Source organism: Atractosteus spatula, chromosome 12, assembly GCF_055471065.1.
Source record: "Atractosteus spatula isolate fAtrSpa1 chromosome 12, fAtrSpa1.hap1, whole genome shotgun sequence".
Lineage (NCBI taxonomy): Eukaryota > Metazoa > Chordata > Actinopteri > Semionotiformes > Lepisosteidae > Atractosteus > Atractosteus spatula.
This window is the reverse complement of record NC_142717.1, coordinates 39,077,856-39,104,391: the sequence shown is the minus strand read 5'-3', so window position 1 is coordinate 39,104,391 and position 26,536 is coordinate 39,077,856. Positions and strand designations below refer to the sequence as shown.

The following is a 26,536-nucleotide window of genomic DNA, read 5'->3' as shown; positions in this document are numbered from 1 at the left end:
ACAACAGTACAGGTACCCAACATTGTACATCATAGCAGTCTCCACCGTGTCAAGGCTGTATTTTGGCCAGTGTTCAGCCACTCAATTAATTTTCAATTAATTGAACTCTGAACAGATGAACAATAGTGAACAGAAAACCTACTTAAGGTGTATATTTATATTATGGTACAGAAACTATTCTTTCAAATCTTCATAGGTTATCAGTCTCAAGGGACTTTGACCTCTTCTTACTTTACTTGGTTGCATTTCTAAAGGAGCAGGATTATATAGCCAGAGTGTCCACACAGATCTTAGGAGGGCTGGCCTGTCTGCAAGTTTTTAAGTGCTCTTAAATGCAGTAGCACGCAATAATTAATCATTCCTTACACTTGTATAAACATGATAAACGAGGAAGATCTTATCTATCTGGACACTCCATTCAAAGTGCTTTACAGGTAATGGGGACTCTCCTCCACCACCACCAATGTGCAGCCCCACCTGGATGATGTGCCAGCAGCCATAGTGTACCAGTACTCTCCCCACACACCATCTCTCAGTGGGGAGGAGAGCAGAGTGATGAAGCCAATTCATAGATGGGGAGTATTAGGAGGCCATGATTGGTAAAGGTCAGTGGGGGAAATTTGGCCAGGACACGGGTTAACACCCCTACTCTTTTCAAGAAACACCCTGGGATTTTTAATGACCACAGAGAGTCAGGGTTTTCCGTATCATTCGAAGGACGGCACCATTGTACAGTATTGTGCTTCCGTTACTATCCTGGGGGTACTGACCAGGCTCACACCTGCTTAGCTTCAGTAGGCTGCCAGTTGTGAGTTGCAGCATGATATGGGTGAGCTGTGAGAAGCAGTTCAATTGATCTATTTAGAACAGTAACCATCTGGTTTAGGTCTCTTAATAGCTGTATTGGCATGAAAACCCACAGAAACACCGGCCCTCTAGGACCAAGACTAGACAGCCCCCTGCTGTACAGTACAGGAAAACAAAAGCTTGTGTAATGTCACCGAAATGCAGTTGCAGGCAAACAAGCAACAGGGGCGCTGTCTCGCACATTTTGAGCATCAGTGCACGTTTCACTGTAGTGTTGCTGCAAGACAGGTTGTAACAAATGCTGATCCAGCTTTAGTTGTTTCTGTTGGAACCCGATCTTGCGATGGACCATCTGAATTCACAGTCTGGTCTCCAAGAAAGCGAGGTAAAAACAGGCTATTCATCAAATAAAAGTATTTTTGGGCTCATAAAGAATGAATGCAGAGACCGAGAGCAGTACGTTGATGGTTTAAGATATGATAGTTCATCAAGCCTTCAATCTGAGTCTATGTTAAGTAAATATTTTACATGGACATTTAGATTTCAAAAATAGAAATACGGAGGAAAAGGCGTGTTAGTTACGTATACCTTACTTTACAGAATAAATGTAGTTAGTAAGATGTCGGTATGTTTGTTTATCATAAAAAACTAAACAAACACGTTTAATATGCGTAGTCTATATTAGAACCAAAACGGTATTTAAAAAACAAGTTAAAACTGGCAACGGCGTACTTCAGCAGATACGACGGATTTTAAATCCCTTCGACAGCCATGGCAAATCGTCCATTGATTTTAGCGTAATCATAATGTAGACGTCATCAAAATGCTCTGGTAGTGCTCACGTTCGTCTTAGGTGTAGACGAAAAATACATCTAAACGAAGGCGAAATGTCATTAGAACAGATTACCAAACATCTCATGAAAGAAAAAAAAGATAAATGTCTGCTTAAAGTATTAGAATTTGTCTTCTTTCATAAATAAACTGCCTGAATATTGAAATGATGAAATCGGAAAAAAGACCTTAAGTGTTACTGTGGTCTTGAACGCAAGATGATGATGATGATTATTATTATAATTATTGGTGATAATAAAAATTAATAATATATTTAATTAATTATGGTCATTTTCCTAGAATGGGTTCGCAGAGACGACGGAAGACAGGTCAGGAGCCGAATGTGAACCTCTTCTCCGAGAAAACCCGCTCCGGTTTGTCATTTTCCCCATTCAGTACCCTGACATTTGGAAGATGTATAAACAGGCACAGGCGTCATTCTGGACTGTCGAAGAGGTCAGTTCTGTCGTTGCTATGAATAACATGATGGTGAATTGACATATTCTTACACAAATATTGGGGTTGTTTTTTCTCGAAATTGTTGCGTTTGTTGTGAAATAGGAAAGGTCCTTTGGAAATTGGGGATTTTTTGGCATGTTAGTGAGGAAAAGGTGGTCTAGTACACATACCTCTGTCATACCTACTGTAGATGTTCAATCCTCCATTTTCTAAACCTCTTTATCCAGCACAGACTGGAGAGTGAGCTGGAGCCTGACCCCACAAGTAACAGGCGCCATTGCAAGGCGCGCGCACACACACACACACACACACACACACACACACACCCACCCACCCACCAGGGCCAGTTTTTCCAGACGCCATTTAACCTACCAGGATGTCTTGGAGAAGAAACCCATGCGAACACGGGGAGAACATACAACCTTCACACAGATGACACTCCAGGACTTGCACCCAGGGCCCCAGTACTGGAGGCAGCAATGCTGTACCTCCCGTGCCTGAATCTGAACTCTGTTATTCTGGGCCCTGGAGTTCAGTTAGTTGGTGAGCAAGGCCATGCAGAGTGGAATAATTTGTTCTGTGTGCAATTCCAGAAAGCTTGGAGCTGAGTGTTTCCAATCACTGGTTCAGGCTGGGGCAAAGGACCTCTGTACAGCTGGAGTTAATGACAGAGTGTAAACATTACTTTGCGATACTTTGGCGAATGTGTTAACGAGGCCGGCTTGTGATCAATCTGTGCAGGTTGATTTGTCGAAGGACCTGACTCACTGGGACAGACTGAAGCCCGAAGAAAGGCACTTCATCTCCCACGTCTTAGCTTTCTTTGCTGCTAGCGATGGAATCGTCAACGAGAACCTTGTAAGCAGAGCCTCCGAAGTTTTGGGACTGCTGGTCCAGTTAAGGCCTTGTTGACGGGGGGGGGGTCCATTGTGTTAGACATATTTTATGGGTCTTTAGGTAGAAGTATTTAGGGGAGTCCCACAGATGGGGATGGGAGGGAAAAATGATCACAAGAAGTAACATTTCTCTTGTCTCTTTTACACAGATGTGTACATCCAAAAGTAAACACTGTGATGTAAAATGTTATTCTATCCCAGAATGTATGGAACTATCACGTCATCACAAAACTGGGATTCCCATTCAGATGTTATTGCTCTTGGAGAAATTTTTCCCCACTTCCCCTTAAAAGACAGTCAGGAGTCCATGTCAAAAGTGAAAAGAAGTTTTTATTTCATGCACATAGGAGCAAAACACACAGAACTGATCGGTGTATTTTTCTCAAAGTAATTAAACTAGAACAGTCCTTAAATAGTTTTCTGTTATCTATCACGCTTCCCTCTGCTTACAGGATTGGCAGTGTTCCAAAATCACACACATCTTCCTCCTTCCCTATTTGCTGAAGATATCTTCTTTTAATACAATTGGTTACTTAGGTTCCTAGCAGGCATTCCTATATGACGGTATAGAATTACATAGCAGCCCTTGTGTCCAGCAGTCTTCCAATCCAGTTCAAACCAGTTCTAAATGTCCACCTTCTAAAACATTGAATCTTTCGCAGGGAAAGTGTGTACAAAGTTCACAGAGAACAACCAACACTCTCAACAACCTTGTGTGTGGAGGTTTAGTGCAAATAATGAAGCAAAACCTGGTTTGGGATGTTTCTCAGGTCCAGCGATTCAGCCAGGAGGTGCAGGTCCCTGAGGCCCGGTGTTTTTACGGTTTCCAGATCCTCATTGAGAACGTGCACTCTGAGATGTACGGCATGCTCATTAACACCTACATCCGGGACCTGAAGGAGAGGTAAGCATCAGGCTGGGCCCTGTTGGCTCACTCTCCTGAAGTCGCCAACACATGTGAGGTGTGGAGATGGACTTGAGCAATCAGCCAGTCTCAGATGCTGGAATGTAACGGTTCTCAGTACTTTCCCAAAAGACTTTACTGGATTGTCCCAGAACCATGTTCCTTAGCACGAGACCCTGCTGGTGAGTATTTAAGCAGAGACCTCTTGTCTTGATGAGGTGAAGAGAGTAACAGGGCGTGGGTTGGTATTCAGAGTCACTTGTAAGAACGGACTTATAAAAGACACATCTGTGTTTGAGAGCGCCTCCCACAGGGGTGTGTCTCTGTAGATTATATTAGAATCTATAATATAGTTATATATATATAGATTCTATTATTTTCTAGATTTTACTACATCATCATTTTTTTACCATTTGCACAGCCATGCTGGTCAGATAGCCTGCCGTTTCCAACAAGAGACTGCAAGTCTGTCTTATGCACAGGGCAGGCAGCTCAGGGCTTTTCATCAGCAGGACAAGTGGCCAAACATGGGACATGGGCTTGTGTCCAATTCACTGCAAAAGTACAAATCTGTGTGGTCAGTTTAAATTGAACAATTGCAGTCACATGTACCTGATAGCCTGCTATCATGGTAGGTCTGTATATATATTTACATCGGACTTAACAAGACTACAGTAGGTCCGTTTGTTTGTCTATGCTTTTTCTTAAAGTCTGTTTACTCTGAAATAAATGCGTATTTTCTCTGTTTTTAGGGAATATCTGTTTAACGCAATTCAAACTATGCCCAGCATAAAAAGGAAGGCAGACTGGGCTTTACAGTGGATATCTGACACAAAAGCTACTTTTGGTAAGGTTTGTTTAATGCATGGCTGGCAACAATTCAAGTGATAGTTTTGGTAAGTTGACAGTAATGTTTAAGAGGTAGACACTTCTATAATCAAGTCAACACTTACAGCTCTCATTGGCTTCTAAAGAAGTTGCATGAAGAGCTCAGACGGTGACAGAATCATATGAAGAAAAGCGTATTCCAACTTTAGAAGGACATCACAGTGAAGGGTCAATGATTCTGCACTGAGTGACATCATTACACAAAGTAAATACTGGAATCAGATGACAGTTGCAAAAGCAATCCAGCTGTCCAGTTCTACATTTCATTGTGCATCATCTGAGGAGCAGTGCATCTTGCAGTACCTGCTCGTTAGAATTAGCTGCAGTGCCACAGTTCCCACTTCAGTGAGGAGAAGCAATGGCAAACAATATCCCACAAACTGCATCTCCGTGATGTGATTTTTTCCCCCTTAATTTCCAAACCTAAACATTGAACATTTATGCAGCATTTTCTTCTCTGCAGGAGAGAGGATTGTGGCCTTTGCTGCAGTAGAAGGTATCTTTTTCTCCGGCTCTTTCGCTGCTATTTACTGGCTGAAGAAGAGGGGTCTCATGCCAGGACTGACCTATTCCAATGAGCTTATCAGCAGAGATGAGGTAAAACCCAAAAGCAATGATAAGAACAGAGCCGTGTGTGTTTGGGGTTACACATTAGCCGCAGGAGCCAGCAAGCAACTTCAGCTATGATGCACAAAGCCGAAAACAGTGTCCAATCCCCCAAGGTGTTCTACCAGGTAGCCTGCCAGTACAGAGAGAGGCTGCTGTAATCAATTGGTGGACAGAGGTCCTGAGGGTGTTGAGTTCACACTACAAACTGAAAATATTTTGTTTCAAAATATATCCTGGCGGTGTGTGGGAGGAGAAATACTTCGAGAGTTGTCTTGCAGTCATTTTCTGACCTGTCCGTCTCTCTGCGATGCATGAGCAAGTGAACATTTCACTAATTTCCAACCAGGGGCTGCACTGTAATTTTGCCTGTCTGATGTACAGCTACCTTGTGAGGAAGCCTTCAGAAGAGAGGGTGAGGGATATCATCACCACCGCTGTCAGTATTGAGCAGGTAATCAGACAGTCTGCCAGCAGCACAGTGCTGAAATGAACTAATCACTCCCTTTCAAGCATCACATCAACATGCACTTCAAACGCAAAAAGGAGAGGAAATTGGAGAACACAGCTGTTGACTCAGTTACATTGATAGAATCAAAAATATACCTCAGGCGTAAGTGCTATTACAAGAGAGATCTATCCAATGTGATTTCAGAGCTACAGTATTTCATTTGAAACAAATTCACAAACCACTCTTTTCCAGTGTCAAGCAGCTATGTTTGATATATTCAAAAAACATGATGTAACATAATCACCATACGCTTGAGCTTAAAAGAGCTTTGTGCTTTTCACAAAGTGAAAATTAATGCGACACACTGTAGCAGTGTAGTATTCCAGCCGGAGTGCAGAATTCCACCCAGTCTTGGTAAACTCATCATGCCTAGAGGGTCGTGGTGAGTCTGAGACTAACCTGGTTAATCCAGGTTGCAGGAATTGTGGGGCAACAGCACTAACCACCACTGCATAGTAACATGCAACATAAATTCATTACAACCAGACATTTATCTTCTAGATTGAACAATATATAAATGACATATATAAATAAATTACTCATATGCTTTGGAGTTGGCAGTTACATTGGGGCAAATCATGGTGGGAGGAGACGTGATGAAGATCTCTTATTGCAGCTTTTAGCCGCCAGCAAATCACACGTATTGAAGAACAGATCACAAAGCGAGGCTAGTGAACAAAGAGAGTTTTGGTTAAGCAGACCGAAACTTGTCAAAAAAGATAAATAAATAGAACACACTTAAATGGAAACTGTACTGTAGATCAGGATTCACATCCAAAGACGTCAAGCTGGTTTAGTTTTTCCTCACTTGTATCTCAGAGAGGTCAGTCATAACCCCCTTCAACACTGGTACGTTTTCTGTTTTTGAAGGAGTTTCTGACAGAGGCTTTACCAGTGAAGCTCATTGGAATGAACTGCACCTTAATGAAGCAGTATATTGAGTTTGTGGCTGACAGGTTACTGACGGATCTGGGGCTGTCCAAGGTAAGACTGTATGTGTTTAGTATGAAGGTGCAAGTTACCCTTTACAGTGAACATGTCTTTCTTTTAATTAGTCTAACACTGAAAGATTTGTTTTAAAAATGATACAAAAATGTCTTTTGTTTTTTTATGTGTGATATGTTTTTGAACTGCGATTTTGTCCAAAATGTCTCAAGTTAAAAGAAAAATATATCAAATTTACTGGTCCTGTTCAACCCCATACTCATAGTTTGCGTTTTTAATGCCTGGTCTCAGCATATAGGCATGAAGGAGTGAAGCAGAGGTGATGACATGTAGGAAAGACAAGGTTTAAAAAGATAAAATTGATGCTCTTTCCATATCTTATGTTTTGTATGTTGTGTTCGATTCTTTTAGGTATATGAAGCAGAAAACCCATTTGATTTTATGGAGTCCATCTCCCTGGAGGGGAAAACCAATTTCTTTGAGAAACGAGTGGCGGAGTACCAGAGGCTGGGCGTCATGTCAAACACAGTGGACTGCAGCTTTACTCTGGATGCAGACTTTTAAAATTACTTTGGGTCGTTTAGTTATTCTGATCACTTTCATTTTGCATTTTAGTTTTTACGTTCATCTTAAGAAAATAATTTTAAACGTAAAGGTCGTTGGCCAGATAATGAACTTGTCTGTTTGGTCTTTGCTGGGTGGGTGACACAAAAGGAGTGTTGCCTTTTCTGTCACCTTCACACGTTCATGCAGGAAAGCAGAAATATTTTTTAGCAGGTATTTTCTCTCTTGACCAGTGTTCCGTTGATACCAGTCATGAATGACACCTCGTACTGACAGTGTTGCAGTATAGCTTTCAAACAGCTGAATGCAGAGACTGTGAAGTAATCCTCTTTCCCTACATGTAAGCTAAGCTCTGAGATACAATATCAGTCTCGACTCCACAGCCACATTTTATAGAAGTGCCAAATATTGGTAATTGTAACCATGTGCTGATATTTGGTCATCTGTTCTGAAAATGTGGATTCTTATCTGATTAACAGAATTGTATTTCTCCTTATAACCCTGGAGTTATGACGAACCGCAACTGTTCAATATACTTCAGTGAGTTTGCAGTCATACAGTATACAGTGTGCATAGTATACAGAAGTATTCTATGATATGCAAGACGTTTTCAGTAGTGAACTGTCCCCTGTACTACTGATTAATCAATAAATTTGCTAAAATATCTTTAACGGCTGTTTGACATTTTTCCTAGCCTTAAACGTTTCAATATCAAAAATATTTGTAAGAGAGAGGTCTAAGAAATATATTCATTTAAAAAAAAATCTAAACATAAATAATTTATCAAAAGATTAATTTTATGTCTTAAAGTTAAAGGTCTATTAAAAAATTTTGAAAATTGTAATTTGGTAAACTGTTCGTGGTTCCTGGTAAATTGTTGTTAGTTTCTGCGCTACCATCATTGAGAAAATTCAGTATTAGTGTAAGCCAATGTCTTTTTTGCTTTAAAGAAGACATATTATTATGCAGTAGCTTCTCTGCTCTGGCCACCAGATGAAAAGTCAAATTGGTCAGTAGCTCTGATTTTGTTTTACTAATGGCCACTGATACACCAAAAGAAAACATACTGATAATAAAGTGTAAAAAATGATTTGTCAAAACTGTAACATTGAGATCAGGATATATATATATATCTTTAGCTTGAATATGCATCCATTTTCAGTTCAGTAATCACTTTATCCTTATAGGGCTGCAGAGAGCTAGACGCTTAACCCTGCATCAGTTTTAATTGTTCTTGCAAGTCTGCACAGACCTCTCATCGACTGTCACAAAATATAGGAAAACAATAAAGCTAATGCTGTTTTTTTATAAGTGACTTAAAATACTGTGTCTTGTGTACTGCACTTATCACTGTCATGTCATGTAAAAATATCAGTACAGGAGGAAAATGGCATCACATCCACTACTGGGTCATGGTTTATACTGAGGGGTCTGAATTTAGTCCACTAAAAAATGAAAAAACTGCATTCTTACTTTCGGGATGGAGTCAATATTGACATTACAGTAGGCTGATATGCCTTGTTTATATCGTCTTGTAACAACATTAGGAAATGCTTTCAGTAACTGTTAAACAAGCGTTGTTAAACAGTTCGTCTTTAGATCCTGGTTACTGTTAAAATCTTCACTCGAATGCAAAGACCAAGGCAAACCGTCTATAAACGAAACAACAGTTTACTGTTAAAAGTTAGCTTAAACTTAACGTGTCGCTTTAAAACCACTGTCGTCTGAGTCTGGACATTTGCAGACGGCTGAAAAAAATGTAATGACGGGCATCGTGTAGCACCAGGGCTTCCGCCGGATAATAACGCCTTATCATTTATTTGACGCAATTAGACGCGTTCATTTTCTTCAAATCGGTATTTGACGGTTGACAACCGAGAAGGTTACACACGAACTATTTTTAAACACGTTTTGATTTTTTTTTTCAACTATTATTATTATTACCATCTTGGTTTCGTATTACCACGCAGGAAATCTCGCCACACTCTCTCCAGCAGGCGACGCGTGTCCGTCTCTATCTCTTTTTCTGCAGGCGAGTCCGGGCAATTTTCCCTCAGAAACCAGCTCACCCGAAACCTACCCCTCCACCTCTTTTTTTTTAAAATCGCATCCCTTCCATTTTAATGGTGACGTTGCACTAATCTGCAGGAGGGAGTCCGGGCCTCGCTGGGGGGTTTGGACTGACACGGAGCAACTTTCGCTTCATCGCCAGACCCTGGGAGTCGCGAAAGGGAAGAAACCGTAATAACACCGTCTCCGTCACCGCTAAGAACAACGAAAAGCCAGTGATGAAACTTTAATCGTTAAAGAATCAGGGAGCTGACGGTTAGGTACGGTCTCGGTGGTTTTTCTGTTGCCTTCGGTAAAGGGGGATGCTGTCAAACTGAACCCCTCCCCCCCCGCTGGTCTCTGCCCCACGACTGTCTGTCAGTGTTCAGTGTAAAAGATGGCAGCGAGCTGGCAGGAGGTGGCGACTAGGCAGGCCGAGGAGATATCCAGCCGCCTGCGGGAGTTGCTGTCCTCCGGCCTGGGCCTGCTCCGCTCCGAGCTCGGGGTGGACCTGGGTCTGAAGCCGGAGCTGTACCCGTCGTGGGTGCTGCTGCTCACGGCCTTCCTCGGGCTGCTGGGGGTCGCGGTCGTGTGGGCCGCGGCCTGCGCCGGGCTCGTCGGGGGCAGGAAGCGAGGGGCCAGAGCGGCCGAGCCGAGCAGCCAGGGCGCAAAGGCCGCGGTGGCCAAGGCGGGCAAGCCCGAGGAGCAGAAAAAGAGGAACAAAAAGAAAACTGTGGATAAGGTAAGGAGATCGCTTTCGATACAGCCTGCGCTTGGGCACGACGTCACGATCATTCTTGCACGGACAACTGAGCCGAAGTTGTCGGCGCTGAAAATGTGACTGTGCAACTTTTTATAGCGTTTTGCTCAAAACGAGATCTTTTAGAGAATCCAAGGAGTGTGCACTGCGGAATAGGTCCATAGATGTGTGCATTTTACATCAGTTGGGGAATAGTTCATGGCAGACCATCTCTTGTTTGAATGAAAAATGGCGAAGGGGCAGTTTCTGGCGACCTCTCCGTGAGGCCGAAAGTAGGTGGAAGTGTTTTGCAAACATAGATTGTTGTAGGTAAACGAATGCATTTGTTTAGCTGTAAATGGGGTTTGCATTGCGTCCCACTAACAGTTGGAAAAACGAACTTTAGCACTAAAAACCACGTAATAATAAACTTGATTTTATTTTACGTTGTGTTACGCATTTGTGTCTGTTTTACAGACACATTTTTAAACGGCTTTATTAAAAAGGCACCGGACTTCGCTGGGCACATTGTAGTTCTGTGAAGTACAAAGATTACGCTCTATTACGTCAGTGCTCTCTCGAAATCCACGTAACCCTTCTCACAAGTATCGCTTAACTTCCTGCCCCTTTTACTGTTAGCTATGTGTTAATCGGATGTGATTGTAAACGGGGAGGTTGAATATTCTATCAAGGATGTTGTGTAGAATTGCTAAACGCAAAAAATACGAAAGAGCAGCACTTTCTAAATACAGCGACACCTAATATAAATCCGCTGATCCTTCTATACTGACGTGTTCACTAGAAAATTAAAAAAAAAATCTCGACGGTGCTTTCAGCGGTGCTGCTTTCTGTGTAATTAACACGTACATGTGGCAGTAAATGTGCATTTTTTTTTGTCGCCCATGCTGAGAGTTCGTCTGCGTGTATTTCCTGTGTCCCGCAGAAAGCCCAGCCGAACGGACGCACGGTTGTTGAGCTGCAGGAAGATGTCAAAGCCGCGGCAGAAGAAGTCTTGAAACAGGCGGCAGAGGTGAAGACCGAAAAGGTGTGTTTGCGGTGCCGTCGAGGTCGCTTTCTAGACTGGCAGTCCAAGTCTGCAGACTTGCCTGGCTGCTTTCTGACCGGCAGCAGCCCTGCCATGCTGCGAGCGCAGGGATCGGTTTACTCCTTCCCTTCTGGAATAAAGCAAGGAAAAACGCGTCCTGCTGATTTGTCGATATTTTAGGCGTTGACAACTGTGGTGTAGGGGTGGTGGTGGTGGGGGGCGCCTGCCGCTGATCTCATGGAAAGGGCCTGGTAGCGCCAGCTGGCCGTGTCAGGTTGCGGACTGGACGTGCGCATGAAGCCAGTCCCCTCCCGAGCTGTCCGAGCGACCAGCGGACAGGGGACGGACCCCGTGGTGCCTTTCACGAGCTGATGAGGAGACAGAGGGCGCTTTTGTTCTGGGAAAAGCGGAAACCCCTCTCGCTGACCGGTTTCTGACGAAAAGAGAGTCGGCACGTTTTCCACCCCGGACAGAAAGCGTCTCTGCATCTGTATCTTGATGGTCATTTGATGTGCAAATCAGTGCGTTTAGTGGCTCTTGTGCGTTTCCATCGCTCACATCTCGGAGACCTGCTCTTTCTTGCTTTCTAGACGAAGAAGAACAAGAAGAAGCCAAAAGCTGAAGCGAAGCAGGCGCAGAATGCTTCTTCGGCGGATGGAAAAGAACCGGATGAAGGTATCGTTTCACCTTTGTGAATTCAGAGGCTGTTGAAAATGAGCAGGTGTGTGGTAAATGGAAAGAAAAAAAAAGCACATGATCCTTATTGCTCCAGGTAAAGGAGTAATGGTAAAGTACTGGCTTTTTCCCTACCATCATTCCAAGTGCCTCAGTTCCTCCTTAAAGGCTTGAAGAGCCGAACCATTTTAGTCTCAGACAAGGACTCATCCTCATAGCCTCGGACAGAGTCCGCCCAGAGGACGTCTTTAGAGTGAACGGTGAAACACAAGTCAGAGGTCACACGCAGGAGCTATGCGGAAGTGCTCTGAGGACGGGAGGCGGTTCTTTGTATAAAGAGTTGTGGTAGTGTGGAAAAAGCTTAGTGGCCCGCCATATTGTTGAAGCTTAAACCCTGACTCCTGTTAAGGAAGGACTGAGTGAGATCCTCGGCTCGGATAAGATCACTTTATTAGCCATTTACAATTTCGTGCGTTAGGAATTTCTTTCCGCATACCCCAGCTTGCTCTCACAGGCACACAGACGGGGAGAGAGAAGCCTGGGGTCAGAGCGCAGGGTCAGCCATTTATACGGCGCCCCTGGAGCAGCTTGGGTTAAGGGCCTTGCTCAGGGGCCCAACGGAGTAGGATTCCTCTGCCGGCCGTGGGATACGAACTGGCAACCTTCCAGCCACAAGCGCAGATCCTGAGCCACAGTGCCACTGCTCCGCCCTAACTACCGCTCCGTAATTAGCTACTAACAACCAAACCAGCTGGACATGCTGGATTGCCTGCTCTCGTTTGTAATCTTTCTCATGGTCGCAGTGATGCTCGTGTGCGCCCGTGACTGTAAGCGCACTGCAGAGACCCCTCTGCCCCGTTCCTTCAGGGAAGGATCATCTCCTTGCCTGGGGAGCTGCTTGTCCGCTCCAGTTCCCCTGAGACGGGAGCCAAGAGCTTGCGCCCCCTGCCCGTCTCCGATCTGGGTCCTTGCTCTCGTTCAGGCACCTGGGAGACCAAAGTGAGTAACCGGGAGAAGAGGCAGCAGCGCCGGCGGGACAAGGTGCTGACCGAGGACTCCAGCAGCCCCGGAGAGGCGGCCCCCGCGAGCGTGCCCGCGGAGCAGCCCACCGCCATCGCCCCCGCTCCGCCAGCCGCCAGGAAGAGCAAAGGTAGGGGGTCAGGCTGGGGGGACCAGCGCTTTCAGCGCTTCTGCTACTGTAGTTCAGAGGAAAGGCAGCTTGGTAGAGTCTGGGCTTCATATGTCCTAAAGAGGGGCGCGGTAGTAGTGGTTCAATTCCTGGGGTGCTGTCTGTGTGGAGTTTGTATGTTGTCCCCACGTTTGCCTGGGTCTCCTCCAGATGCTCCGGTTTCCTCCCACATTCCAAAGACAAGCTGGTGTGAGTGCGTGTGTCCTGCTGTGGGCTGGCCTCCTGTCCAGGGTGTATCCTGCCTCGTGCCTGGGGCTTGCAGGGCTAGACTCCAGCTCCCAGGTCAACCTGTATGGGATAAAGCAGTTAGAAAATGGGTGGGTGGATACATACTAAAACAAGCAGCTGGAGATTTTCATTAAGAATGCAGCATAGATTGTGAGACAGTTATTTCATACTCGCGATTTGAACATCAACTAAAATGCACAGACGTAAGCATGGTGCGGACAGTGGATGATAAGAGGTTGGTGAAATGGACTGGGGTCAGGTTTGAGACATGCCTGAAACGCTGCTCCAGTTCATGTGATACTGGTGCTTGTAGCTGTATAACTCACTTGTGGGGATTGGAAGCTTTATAGTTTCTTGCCCACCTGAGACAAGTTGTTTTTCTTTGTGGTCACTCACTAGGGAGTATAAGATTCCCATGGAAAAATGTTCTGCTACTTGGGGATAGGAGGAACTTTTAAATGCAGTAAGTCACTCAATATATCCTCTGAGTGCCTGAATGGGTGCTTGTGCTTTGTAAGTTACATTTACCGCTGTGTAGAGGTGTGTATAAATATTTCAAGCAGGAATGCTATGTATAGAATATAGAAAGATTGTGGGAGTATGGCACAAGAGTTCCTTTCTAGACACAGCTAGCTGAGATCCGTGGATGAATTACTAACTGCTGATTGGGCCAGATGGGATGAATGTCCTCTTCTCACTTGTAACCCTTCTTAGGTTCTTAAACGAGTAATCCTAAATACCCTGTGATCAGGGTCTTTGTTCTTGTCAAATGCTCTTCATCAGGCAGTGAACGTCACTTGTGTTTAGAGTGTCTGGGCTTCTGCAGCTGTATTTGTCGAACGGTCTGTGAAATGAGCCGAATTGCAGCACGGCTGCTGGGAGACGTTTTACTCTCTGTCGGAGAATTGTGCTGAGCAGCACATGGCCCCACGTGTTTTCTGAGCCGCCCTGGGGCTTCTATAAATAAAGCCACCTGTGTACCAGGGGTGTGCTGCTGTCTCATGCCAGCATATGTTTACCTCTGCCCCCCCCCCAATCGGCATCAAAGGACGTTCAAATGTTGGAAAATGTTTTTTAGTACTGTAAATAGACAATGAAACACAACAGGTATGTGGTAGAATTTCTTTTCCTGTAGTTTAAAATGCTTGGTACCTCAGGTTTTGATGTGTGCTTGTTGAAGAAGCTTGGTCCAAGCACACAAGTAATGAATCTGTGTTAACTGGGCTGTTGGGTTCCTCACCACCTCTGTTTCTGATTGGAGGGTTAAGAGGAAGTGGTGCTCAGATATACTGGTGGCTTAAAACTGTTATTTAGCCCATGTGAAGAACTGTGCGTGATAAACAGGCACTGCCGAGCGGTGACACTGGTGCACGTCGCACACAACAGGGAACATGGGGACACCTGAATGGATAACAGCAGCGTCCCCGTGTGCTTGTTTTTGCTACAAGTGTGGAAGCAGTCCCCTGGGTTGAGCCTGTTTCTGCCCATAGTTTTTTACATTTGGCTCAAATCGCTTCTTGTTCTCCTTCCTTGTACACTAAAGAGTTTTAATTCCTCTAACCTGTCTTTAAATGTCAGGCTCTTGAAACCAGGAATCGTTTTGATGTTCTTCCTTGAACTTTTTCTAAGGCTATAATGTGCTTTTTGTAATATGGTAACCAAACTGGAACACAGTCTTGTTGAGGTCCTACTAGTGCATAGTGATTGAGTATAGTTTCCCTGGATCCTGGATTGAAATTCTTCCCTTTGAGCTCTAACTTTGTTTGCTCTTTTTATTTCTTCCTTACTGTGTCTTGATGAGGATGTGGAAGATCCCACATAAACACACAGACCCCCCCCAAGACTGAACCCCAACTGCTAAATTTGACACCTGGCAGAAATGAACTGTAAAAAAATACCATTGGAAAAAAAAGCTTGCTAGTTGGTTAGGGGAAACCTTTTTCACTTGGAGTCATTTTAAATAGAATAATATGTGTGTTTGTGTGAAAGGAATGTAACCGTTTGACGCCATGTCATTTAGTCCATTTAATATTACATCTTCAACATTAACACCTGACTGCCTCCCTACAGTACTTTTTTTGAAATAGTACCTCTTTTCTCAGGTGATCTGCATCGTAACAAGCCCGGGAAAGATGCTGTCATATCTCATGGTAAGGAACTTTCTACTAACTGTAGAAATTGTTGCTACTGTGGGGGGTGCATTTTCATTTTAAGATGTAGGTCATGTTCACAGGCATGTTCATAGAATGCTGTTTTAATGTTCATTGATCCAGCTGCCTTTAATGTATCTTTAAGATTAAACAGGGAAATGAAAGTCTCTTCACTGGTATACTCAGTAGAGGCTGTATAAACTAGTGAAGAGACTTTCATTTCCCCATTTAATCTTAAAGATACATTAAAGGCAGTTGGATCAATGAACATGAAAACAGCATTCTATGAACATGCCTGTGAACACGACCAACATCTTAAAATTAAAATGCACTTAAGCACAGTATTTAATCCCTGTCCTGTGGAGTCCCAGTCCGGCAGGTTATGTAGGTCAGTATTAAATTATCAATTTCTTAAGGTATGGAATAATTCTGTTATCAATTTATTTGATCAACGTGATATGTTAAATTAAGGGGCAGCATGGTGGCGCAGAGGTCGGCATTGCTGCCTCGCAGTGCTGGGGCCCTGGGTTCAATTCCAGCCCTGGGGTGCCGTCTGTGTGGAGTTTGTGTGTTCTCCTGTGTGTTTGCATGGGTTTCCTTTGGATGGGCTGGTTTCCTCACACAATCCAAAAACTTACTGGTAGGATAATTGGCTTCTGGGAAAATATAACACTAACTGGACTGGGGCCCTCTGAGATCAGGGACGGAGAACCCTGCTCTAGTTTCAACTATGCACTTTCTCAGCCCTGAATATCAAGTCAAGCCAGTACGCATCGGGGAGGAATTTGGCGCAGTGTTTAATGAGCTCACACGGTGTCTGTCGCACAGTGTCGGCCAGCTGGACCGAGGCGCCGGCGGTCAACGGGGGAGGCTGGAATGACATGGCCATGAAGTTGCCGGCTCAGCTGTCGAGCGTGAACGGGGAGACCTGGAGCAGCGCCTCGGAAGCACCTCCCAGGAGGAGCCTGGAGCCCGCGGCTTGGGGCCAGAGCACAGAAGGTACCTCTGTGGCCCACGTGCGTTCTTCTGGACAACCTGGGGTCGCGCAGGCCGCAGAAGTGACCCTGCCTGTGTCTGAAGTTTCCAAGTACAGTACTGGAAGATTATTTTGTACAAAATAAAGAAAATACTAGGTTTAGCTGAGAAGTTTTCCCAACATAAACACAGTTCAATAGTAATAGCAATGTAATGCACATTGTTCGCTCCTTGTTCTGGCTGCTTGAATGCAGATACATCCTCAAATGCTGTCCAATCTTTCGTAGGTTCATGGACCACAGTAGATGCGAGAATGAAGAAGCCAGATCTGAATCCCTCGTCTTTCACCACTCTTGGATTAACTCCTGCTGTTACTGGTATTAAAAGTCTCTCAGTTTCCAATATCATTTCATATTTTGGAAAACTACCCTTCCGGTGTGAATCAATATCAAATCTGAGTCCATAGTCTGCTTGCCTTCACTACAGGATCGCTCTAGCCAGGCGGCAGTGCAAAAAAAATGAGTTTCTGCAGATGTCTGCGATGCCAAGCATTGACTTAATCGCCTGATAATAAGACAACTTTAAATGTACACATTGAAATAGACGTTTTGCATCTCAGATGAATATTATTTTCTTAAATGTAGTGCTATTTCAATTTTGACTCCATAATAACAAAAACTGAATTCTTAAACTAAAAGCTGTTTGTTTTTTTACCTGAGCTAAGAGCCAATGCTCAGGACAGACAGAAAAGGGGGTACATCAGATTTTTCTACTTTACTTTGCTCTTTTGCGCACCCTCCTGGTGCTGGAGGGCCACAGCCCACCTGCAGTTATGGGTAGTTTTTCATTCTCAATAACTGCTAACTTGTAAACATGGGCAATAGAGAACTCAGTGAACAGTTCATTTGAATGAAGCCATTAAGAGTCTGGGGTGACCTGCACCTAGACAGTGCTCTAATGGACCAGGAGTGAAAAATAGTGAAATAGATGATAAACCTAGGGAAATGCACATTTCAGTGCATGTTCAGCATCTGTTGTCATCCCACTACCTTCCGTAATAATATAAATGTGTCTGAATTAATCTTGCTTCATGGAGCTGTGCTCAGTGTTGCAGGATATAATTAATACATAACAGTGCACACACGTTTTTTGCATGGCAAATGTTTTTCTTAGCAGGTTACAGTATTAACTAGTTGTGTGGAATTACTGGATTTAAAAGTCGGCAGTTTCTGCTGTGCTCAGTGGTATCGCACCATATTATACCGCTGCTGTGAAGTGTTTAATTCTCTTCAAAAGAAAAATAGTACATGGATTAGTTTGGTCTCTTCGAACTGCGTAGTGTAATTCCACTGTGCACTAGTAGATGGCGCTGTTCACTCGTTCACATGAGTCTGCCTGCTTGTGTGGGATACGTCATTGCAGGAAGCTTGTGGTACTTGTGAGGATTTAATGTGACTTGTGAGTTTAGTATTTATAATGCATTGCTTAATTGCATTAAGTGATTGCAATTTAATTGATAAAGGGGTAGCATCCATTTGAAATTCCATTTTTGAGCTGAAGAAACTGCTCTTGTCATGCAAGACAATGTGCTCTCTTTTATTTTATAGGTGCAGAACCAGGATCCCAGACTAATGCTGACCTGCAGTGGGATGGTGTCCAACATAAAGTGGAGGATGAGTGGTCTGGCTTAAGTAAGAGATGTCAAATTACACAAAATGTAATGCTGTGTTGAAACGTGTCATTAATTTCATCTTTTTTTTCAAATATCTGGTGTCTCAATTTTTTAATGTGCTGTTTGATTGTGTTGCATTTGTGGATGCAAATTGTCTTTTGAGCTCTTTTTTCGCTGAGGTCTTATAACCGACTTGCGCCACGCGTTCAGCAAGTTCTGGTGCGCGCAAGCGAGCAAGTCATAATCGATGTCAAGACAGTTTTGTAATTGTGTTTCAGCCTGGCGTGTTGGCATTCACGTGTTTCTAGAACACCCGCCGTCTCGATCGCTACAGGAATCCAAGGCAGTAATAGTGTCCCTTATCTAGCCCATGCCAGCTTATCCAAGAAGGAGGAAGAAAAGCTGTTATGTGAAACTAAGGGAGAGAAACTTGGGAATACAGCCTTTGTCAACTGGGTGAAATACCCATCAGCACCTGCTGCTGAAACTGCTGTGTGGTTGCTCTGTAGATGGGCTTTCCTCAGTGGACCCCACCTCAGACTGGAACGCTCCTGCGGAGCTCTGGGGGAACTATGAGGAGGAGCCGGAGGCCCAGACCCCTGCCCAGCCCCAGGAGCCGGAGACTGAGCTGCAGAAGGTCAGTGGCTTAGCCATGTGTGTGTAGAGGTGTTGAGCTCACACTGTCGCACACCAGGATGTCAACAGTGTGTCAAGTCTGAGTAAATCTGCATCGTTGCCTGATAGGATTAATTAACCAGTTTAGAGTTATTTTTGTTGCGAATGAAGTGGCAAGATCGTCGCCTCTCTTCTGTAAGCTCTTGCCTCTTAGCTATTCTCAATATATCTTTCTTAAAAGTTCAGCTGAGCTCAGGGAGCTCAGAATTGCCATGCTTTCTTACTTTTGCCTTCCTAAACCATACTGAACTTTCAACTCTGTTAATTATCTGCCAGTTTCAGGACTGTTATGAATGAAAATGCTTATGAATGGCAGAAGTTCTTGAATAGCTCAAGGAGAAGTTCTTGAATGTAAGGTTAAAGGGACAAAAGTATTGTACAGTATTTGAGAGTGCATTATGATTCGGTTGTTCGCTTTTTTTCTCAGTCAGGATAATACACTGCATGTACATGTATCGGTGGACTTATTTTTGCAGATACTTCATCCTTTCTCAGTGATTCTCTGACAGAAATGTCGTTTCTGAAGCTCGGTCTTTAGGCAGGCTTGTGCTTTATAGCGCGTGTTGCAGAAGATCGTCCTGTGCTTACAGAGCCTTTTGACTTTGCTGCTGTGTGTTAGGTATCCGATGAGGAGAAGGAGAAGGTTGACTCTGCTGCTGCTGGTAGTGGCAAGTCGAAGAAGAAAAAGAAAAAGAAGAAGAAACAAGGAGAAGAAGCCAGCGCTGCCCTTCAAGTATTGTTGAAAAGTTACCATATGAGAATCTGTAGTTTTGTAAGATTTTGTGCTTTAGGTGTGCACGTTTAAGGCCAGAGTGATCAATGCGACACACCTCTCTGATGCCTTGTAAAACCTCAGCAGGGTTCCAGTCTGACTCTGTGACTTTAGCCAAGGTGTCATGTGCAGCCGTTTCCCAGCATTCTTTGCACACAGGCGTGTATATTGCCAAGCAAATGTGGTAAAGCTGAGTTTTAAAAAGCTTCCTGTTGCATTTCTGAATTGGAAGGAAACGGAAGAGCAAGAAAAGGAATCCTTGGCGGAAAGTGAGGCTGTTGCCAAGCCAGCCCGACGCGAACAGGAGAGTGACCCGTCTGCCAAAACGGCATCGAGCAAGCCTGCGGAGGTCAGTGCAGCCGCCGTCCGCGTACAGAAGAGAGACCAAGCGTGCTGAGCACCAAAAGAAACGCCACATGTACAACTACAGCCAATTCACACGGGCTCATTGGGGGAAAATGGACACTTTCTTATAGCAGGTACACTGATATCATATTGCACAAACATGACACAGGTAAATATAAGCTGTAAATTAAAATTCTCATCAGCAGGGGGTTTGCTGTGAAAATCATATGCTAGTAGTGTGTGGTCACAGCAGTACCAACTGTACATCTGTGGCTCATGCTTAGCACCAGGTTACAGATGCTGTCCTGTGTGAGTTCTGTACTTCTTTCTTCTCAAAGAGCCAGGACCAGCATGTCTCCGTGTGCTGCTCTCTGAGCCCTAGATGCAACCTTTCATCCCATAAATGTTCAATAAGGCTCAAGCCTCGCAAGTAAGGGCATCCTCAGCATAACTGTCCCATTCTTGAACAGCTTTGTTATAGCAGCATGTGGATGTGTGTTGTCCGGCTTGAATGTTGTTGCAGTAGAAGTGGGGGAAGTGACCTCCGCCGTCTGGATGAGTATAGCGTCATGCAGTCAGGGTGCCGTTAATCACTGTAAGCGGAGTTCTAGACACTTAGACATCTGTTGTCCCCAACAGTTATGGACAGAGCCAGACCTGGATGTGGGCCACCAGGGTGGCCTACACAAAACCTTTGTTCATCTCTAAAGAGCACTTGGTTCTACTGCTGGTCAGTTCACCTGAGGTGCTGTTCCAACTTAGTGAAGGCAGGGAGCTGTTGTTCTTACTTAATAAATGGGGCACATTGGTACTTTGTTTTTTTTTTCTTCATTGATTTTCGCCAGGCCTTACAATCAACAGGTTGAGCCACTTCATCTCCTGTGTGGCGAGATATCCCTGCAGCGGTATCTCACGCGCATCATGGTCAGTCAGGAATAGTTAATCAACATGACGTCTGAAACTTCCAGCCCCTTTCCAATTTCAGTTTTACATCGTAACTCAAAACAAAGAGACATGGTGAAATGTTTATTCTGATTCTTTCTGCACCTTTAAGATTTTAATTCAGCCAGAGTAACACGTTTCTGGAAGTTAAACTTCGGCACGCTTATATGGTTAAAACAAAAATGCTGTGTGATGTTTTAAGACAAGTAAGCAAAAGGTTTGTAAAGAAATAGTGAAGGGTTGGAATTTAAAACTGGCGGAAGAGCAGTTCTGGTGAAAAGGCTGACACTATAGCCATGGCGCTGTGGGGTATATGAATGGGTGACGATGATGCTGTGCCGTTGTGTTCTTCAGGTCCGGACGGAGCGGGCTGTTCCCGCATTGACCCCGCTGTCCGCTCCCGTGCAGGAGAGGGTTTCCCAGAAGACCCCTTCACAAGTGCCACAGAGGCCGTCGGGCCCAGAGCCTGCAGTTCCCACTGCGAAACAGAACAGCGTGCCTCCACCTTCACAGAGTGAGTCGCCCGGGCACCTGCCGCTGCAGCTGTTGGTTTAGGGTTTTTTCTTTAAGTGGGGTTGGGGGGGGGGGGGTGGTGTGACTGGAGCCCTTTATTGTAAGAAGCTGGCCATTTAAAAACGGAGAATAGACCTGCCTTTAGAAGCCGGGTTGACGCATCGCTTTGGAAAAGGGGGGTTGCTTCTGTTTCTTGAATGTTATGTTGCGGCTGAAGATGAGGTTTCAGCAGGGCCTTCCTCCTCACTCCGGATGATATTTCTTCCCCATGCTGAGTGTCGTTAAGCAGACAGGTTATGTTTTAGTGATTTATAGGTGTGGAGGAAGTGGCCTGAAGCCTGGTGATTATTCACAGATGTTTCCTTGGTTTGGATGAGTGGCAAATCAAGTTTTTGAGTGAACATGCCTTAATGGATCAAACTCCTTCGGTGCCTTCACATCCAGATGGGCTTTTGCCTCTGCTGTGTTGTGACTTGCAGCCAGATGCTGTGATGATAGTTTTTTTTTTTTAACTTTTACTGTCTTGCGACTAATTTGAGGAAATCTGAGTGACTGCAGTCGCGGTTTCAAATTTGAACATGATTTAATTTGTTTGAGTTGGTTTTACACAGTCTTTATGAAAGGAATGATTGTTGCAGTATTAGACGCAGCTGGCCCTGGCTTTCCATAGACCATTGCAGAGCCTGAAAAGGTATCACTCTGTGGATGTGACTGCCAGTTAGATTCCAGAAAACGGCAAGAGTCCATTTTTGAGTCTGAAATTAGTAGTAACCTTCCCTCGATTGTCTTTTTAAAAAAAAAAAGTCTCATCATTTACAACTCATTTTAAGAATAGTGTTTGAAAGATGGCTTGCTGTCCAATTATTTTTTTCTTCAATGCCATCCATCCAGTTTTTTTCTCCTCTTCTACATATCATTGTAAGGAGGCATCTTACATGGTACAACCGACAGCGGACTGTAGAAACATTCTCTGGATGAGGAGGGGAGGAATATTTGCTCTATTAAGCAGCAAACCTCAGACCGTACCAAGACAATACTGTCTACCAGACATCATTAAGGTGCCGCAGATCATGAAGAAATGCTTTTGTTTTGCTTGCGGTCTCTCCATATTTTCAGTGCTGTTACATCTTATGAGGCTAACCTGAAGTTTTCGTAGGAAGAAGATGCTCCTGTAGTTTTTGTTGTCAAGTGGTACTATGGATTAAAATGTTGTAGCTCGAGTTTGAATTGAGGTGTCATGTGATGGTATTTGAGGTTATTCCATTTAAATAAAAATAAGTATCTTAGAAGCCCTTCAATTAATGTTGTAAATATTTAAGCAAAAATATTTGTTTGCTTGCTCTACAGATAGCCATGTATTCACAAGAGGTTAGGATGCATCTCACAGGGTACATACTAAATTATAATAAATAGTGTAATTAAAGGATATGAAATGAAAAGTTTCTCAAAGAGAAATTTCTTCAATGTCTTTCCTTAATTTTTGTTGCAAGTTGCTTCTTAAAAAGCGGTGTTGGCATTTTGGGATTTATATTACACACACCTGTAACTAATGACTTCAGATGTACAGTAGGGCAGTGATTTATTTTACAGAAGAGGAAAGCAGGCAGTTGTATCTGTGTTTGGGATTCACAGGATTAACAACTTAATTCTGTGCTCAATCAGAGGACCATAAGTGTACAATTTGTGTATTTTACGTTTTTTTTTTAATTTAGCACATCATTGGTGCTATGGAAAGTTATGATATGTTGATTTTCCCTTTTTTTAGTAATATCTTTATAATGACAGATTAAATTTGCATTGTCAAATAGTGTTTTCTGGTCTTTACAGAAATGATGCATAGTAGCAAAAAGCATCTTGTTGAGTAAGTAACTTCAGTTCTAGTGAAAGGCAGTACTTTCCAATTTGCTTTACTTGTTTCTGAAACAACTTCTATGCTTTTAAAGCAAAGCTGTCTGTCAAACCGATCACAGAGGGGACAGTAATTGGCCACATTAAGGTGGTCGACAGTAGTGCTGCTGATCTTCTCTCTGAAAACCGGCAGCAGGAAACAGAATCTTAACACCTCTCCCGGTTTCCTTTCAGAAAAACCGGAAGAGAACTGGGAGTCGCCAAAGCAAGTCAAAAAGAAGAAGAAGGCGAGACGGGAAACATGAGCTGGAGCCGGAGTAGAGAGGAGTAATATGCAAAATGATTTTGAAGAAATTCATGTTTATGCAATAATTCGAAAGTGTACAGAATTTTCTACAAATTTTGACTGTACTTTTATAACATTCAGAATTGAGCTGTAGTCCTGACCAGCTTTGTCCTGAGCCAACCAGGACTCATGAATTGCATCTAACGGTGTGCTGCAAGCAGTGCTGCGCGTGAGGATTTCCAGGAGGTGTAAACCATTAGAAATGATATCTGGTTGGGCACAAGGTCAATTTTTTTTTAATTCACATTAAAATAGTTTTGGGTGATGTACGTCCATTAACCCTAAAAAAATTACATGTTATCGTACGACTAGTATTTGCAGTGAAATAAAGACTACAAAAGGAGAACAAATCCTCAAGTTGCTACCATAGGCCTACCCTTTTTTTTTTTTACACTTCACATATTGCACATGATAAGGCGATAAATTCTAGTCAAGCAACTCAGACACAAAAGCAGTCAAAATGTGAAGTTCCTCACTTAGGAAATAGCAGGCAAAGATGTGTATCCAGCATGTAGCTGGCTCATTCTAATCGATGCCTGCGATTAAGGAATATCTCTTTCTGGGGATGTTTCTTAGTGTACTACACTAAGATATTTGATTAGTGTGTTTTCTGTTTTCCATACTGTACTGCATTGTGCCCTGACCTCTTTATGTTAACAGTTCTGATGCTACCATTATATTGTCTTCAGTTTTCTTTTTCTTATAACCTCTTTGCCATAGAAAAAGCCAAGCCATTTGTAAAGTAATATAGGCCTTTTCTACAAATTGAGATTACTGTGAGTGCACTGTGCTGCAGGTTAATGTACCTTTAAGTGTTTTTATTCTTATTCTTAGAAGAATATTCTAGAATGTATGTCTTTCATTCCCTTTTTTTTTTTTTACTGCTTGAAGGAAGCAACATATCGAGTGCAATATGTGATGTAACATAGGCAGACAGGAAGGAGGTCTTTAGGGACAGCTTTAACAGTATCAGGAATGAAATTCTATTGCCTTAAGCTGTAGTATGTAGGATGTACCTTTAGATCTGTTCACTGCAAGTAGGATTTTTTTTCATCAGGTCTTTTCAGGGCTGAGGGGGGGGGGGGTCTAATCCTAAACTGTATTTTTTAAAACAAAATGTGTTTTTGGACCTGATTGCCATTGATGGACACTGTGTGATATACAAATTTAGATTGGCAGGTTTTCTTTTCATTTTTTTTTTAATACTAGTTCATGCTGTGACATGTACACTGTAAATAGCCTTTACCAAACTTGCTAGCTTTTGAAAAGGACCACATATGCCAACGCCAACCTAAGGTTACGGCTGTCACTGAAACAAAACTCTGGGATGGTTTTGTTTCTGACGCTTTGAAGAGAACGAGAAAGGGTGGTGTGTTGCTATACGGTACTGACCTGTGGCACTGTCTGGTAACTACCTTTATGCATATTTGTCACAGTGTATAGCAGTGGAAAAATACTGGTATAGCTGCAGAAAACCTGCCTTATTAATGATATCATTCTGTTGTTTTCCTAACCAATAATGATGACTAAATTTAAGCAGATGTGTTTCTACCTGTTCCCAGATCATGGAAAACAAGTATGTTTACGTGTTTAAAGCGTTTGTTAAATGCAATGACATTTCTAAGTTGATTTGTTTAAATAAATTGATAAACTTCATATCTGCACGGTGTTAAATGTTATCGTCTTCACAGGTCTCCGTGTACTAATTTGTGAATTGATAACTGTGCAAATATAACATTTGTGCAGAAAGTTGACCCCGAAAAGGATCTCTGAATTGCGGTATGAGCCTGTATCTGAGCTCAAGCATTTATTAAAAATGTTTTTGAAAGTCCCATGGCAAGAAAGATGTTAAACCTGATCATATTTATCTACACAATGCACATTTAGTATTAATAAGAAATGTAAATAATTTGCTTTGACACTTGCTGCAATTCTGTGAATGTGTGTTGTTGTTGTAGGGGGTTTTAGTGGTAAAGGTTAAACATTTAGCCATCCCTTTTCTAACTGCTTCATCCAGTTCAGGGCTACAGGGGAGCTGGATCCTGTCCTGGCAACAGACACGAAGCAGGATGCGTCCTGGACAGGTCTCCAGTCGATAGCGGGGCACACACTCACGCCAGGGTCAACGTTGCCAGACGTGGGAGGAAACTGGGGGACCAACGTGAAATTGAAATCCACATGAACATGGGGAGAGCATACCAGCTCTACACGGGGATCCCAGTGCTGTGAGGCAGCACACTGGCGCTGTGGCTGGCATTGCTGCCCAGTTAAACATTTAATTAGTAATACTGCTGCCAGCCTGGGTACAAACCGTTGGTAAAAGTCCAATCTTGCACCCCCACCAGTCAGGTAATAATGAAGACCGATGCAACACGCGCTTACAAGAGGCTTATTAAGTAAAAGAGCACACAAAACTATTTTCAGGCAAATATTGATAGGATATACATCCTGCTCCCACTAGATTCCTCACATTGACCGTCACAGTGCACTCAGAACTGAACCCAGATCTTCCTCGAGGTGCGGGACACTGCTTTTCTGAAACTATGATCCTCCACAAGGGTTCCCGTCTTTTAAACCAAAAAGGTGACGCCAGTTTCTCAAGCATTACTATTTTGGTGGATTCGCTTTCTCACATTGTTGGCACCCAGAAGCAATCGGGAACGAGGGACAAGCCAAAACCAGGTCTGAAGACCGAAACGAAACGAAGGTAGAAAACCAACACAGAGACTGCGGCCCTCCCAAAGGCATGAGCGGAACTCTGCGTTAGAATGAGGGGTACCATCTTTTGCGAGACTCAAATAACCACTGGTGACCCAGGCAAGTGCTAGATGAGTTACGTTCGGGTAGTATTGATCCCCATTCCACTCTTGTTACAGTGCTAAGTGGTGGCGTACCAGGCTGAGCAGGTGGTTGCCTGGAGATGGGGGAATCACTGCTGTGTGCACCAGTGGAATTTCAGCTG

General features: G+C 43.6%; 2 protein-coding genes across 2 annotated transcripts; both read left to right on the top strand.

Annotated features, from left to right (window-relative positions):
• The first annotated feature begins 1,027 nt into the window (after positions 1-1,027).
• On the top strand, positions 1,028-8,077 carry rrm2b (ribonucleotide reductase M2 b). The gene is made up of 9 exons (XM_088928495.1): positions 1,028-1,192; positions 1,939-2,094; positions 2,839-2,955; positions 3,764-3,897; positions 4,650-4,744; positions 5,249-5,382; positions 5,741-5,845; positions 6,773-6,886; positions 7,259-8,077. Exons 1-9 carry the CDS (start codon positions 1,151-1,153, stop codon positions 7,409-7,411), a joined length of 1,050 nt encoding a protein of 349 aa, XP_088784621.1. The 5' UTR covers positions 1,028-1,150; the 3' UTR covers positions 7,412-8,077.
• Positions 8,078-9,185: 1,108 nt separating this feature from the next.
• On the top strand, positions 9,186-25,230 carry mtdha (metadherin a). Its single transcript, XM_088928493.1, has 13 exons — positions 9,186-10,202; positions 11,143-11,244; positions 11,835-11,919; positions 12,902-13,069; positions 15,439-15,486; positions 16,315-16,485; positions 16,749-16,838; positions 18,069-18,152; positions 18,643-18,770; positions 19,428-19,541; positions 19,813-19,929; positions 21,222-21,381; positions 23,463-25,230. Exons 1-13 carry the CDS (start codon positions 9,858-9,860, stop codon positions 23,531-23,533), a joined length of 1,683 nt encoding a protein of 560 aa, XP_088784619.1. The 5' UTR covers positions 9,186-9,857; the 3' UTR covers positions 23,534-25,230.
• The last annotated feature ends 1,306 nt before the right edge of the window (positions 25,231-26,536 follow it).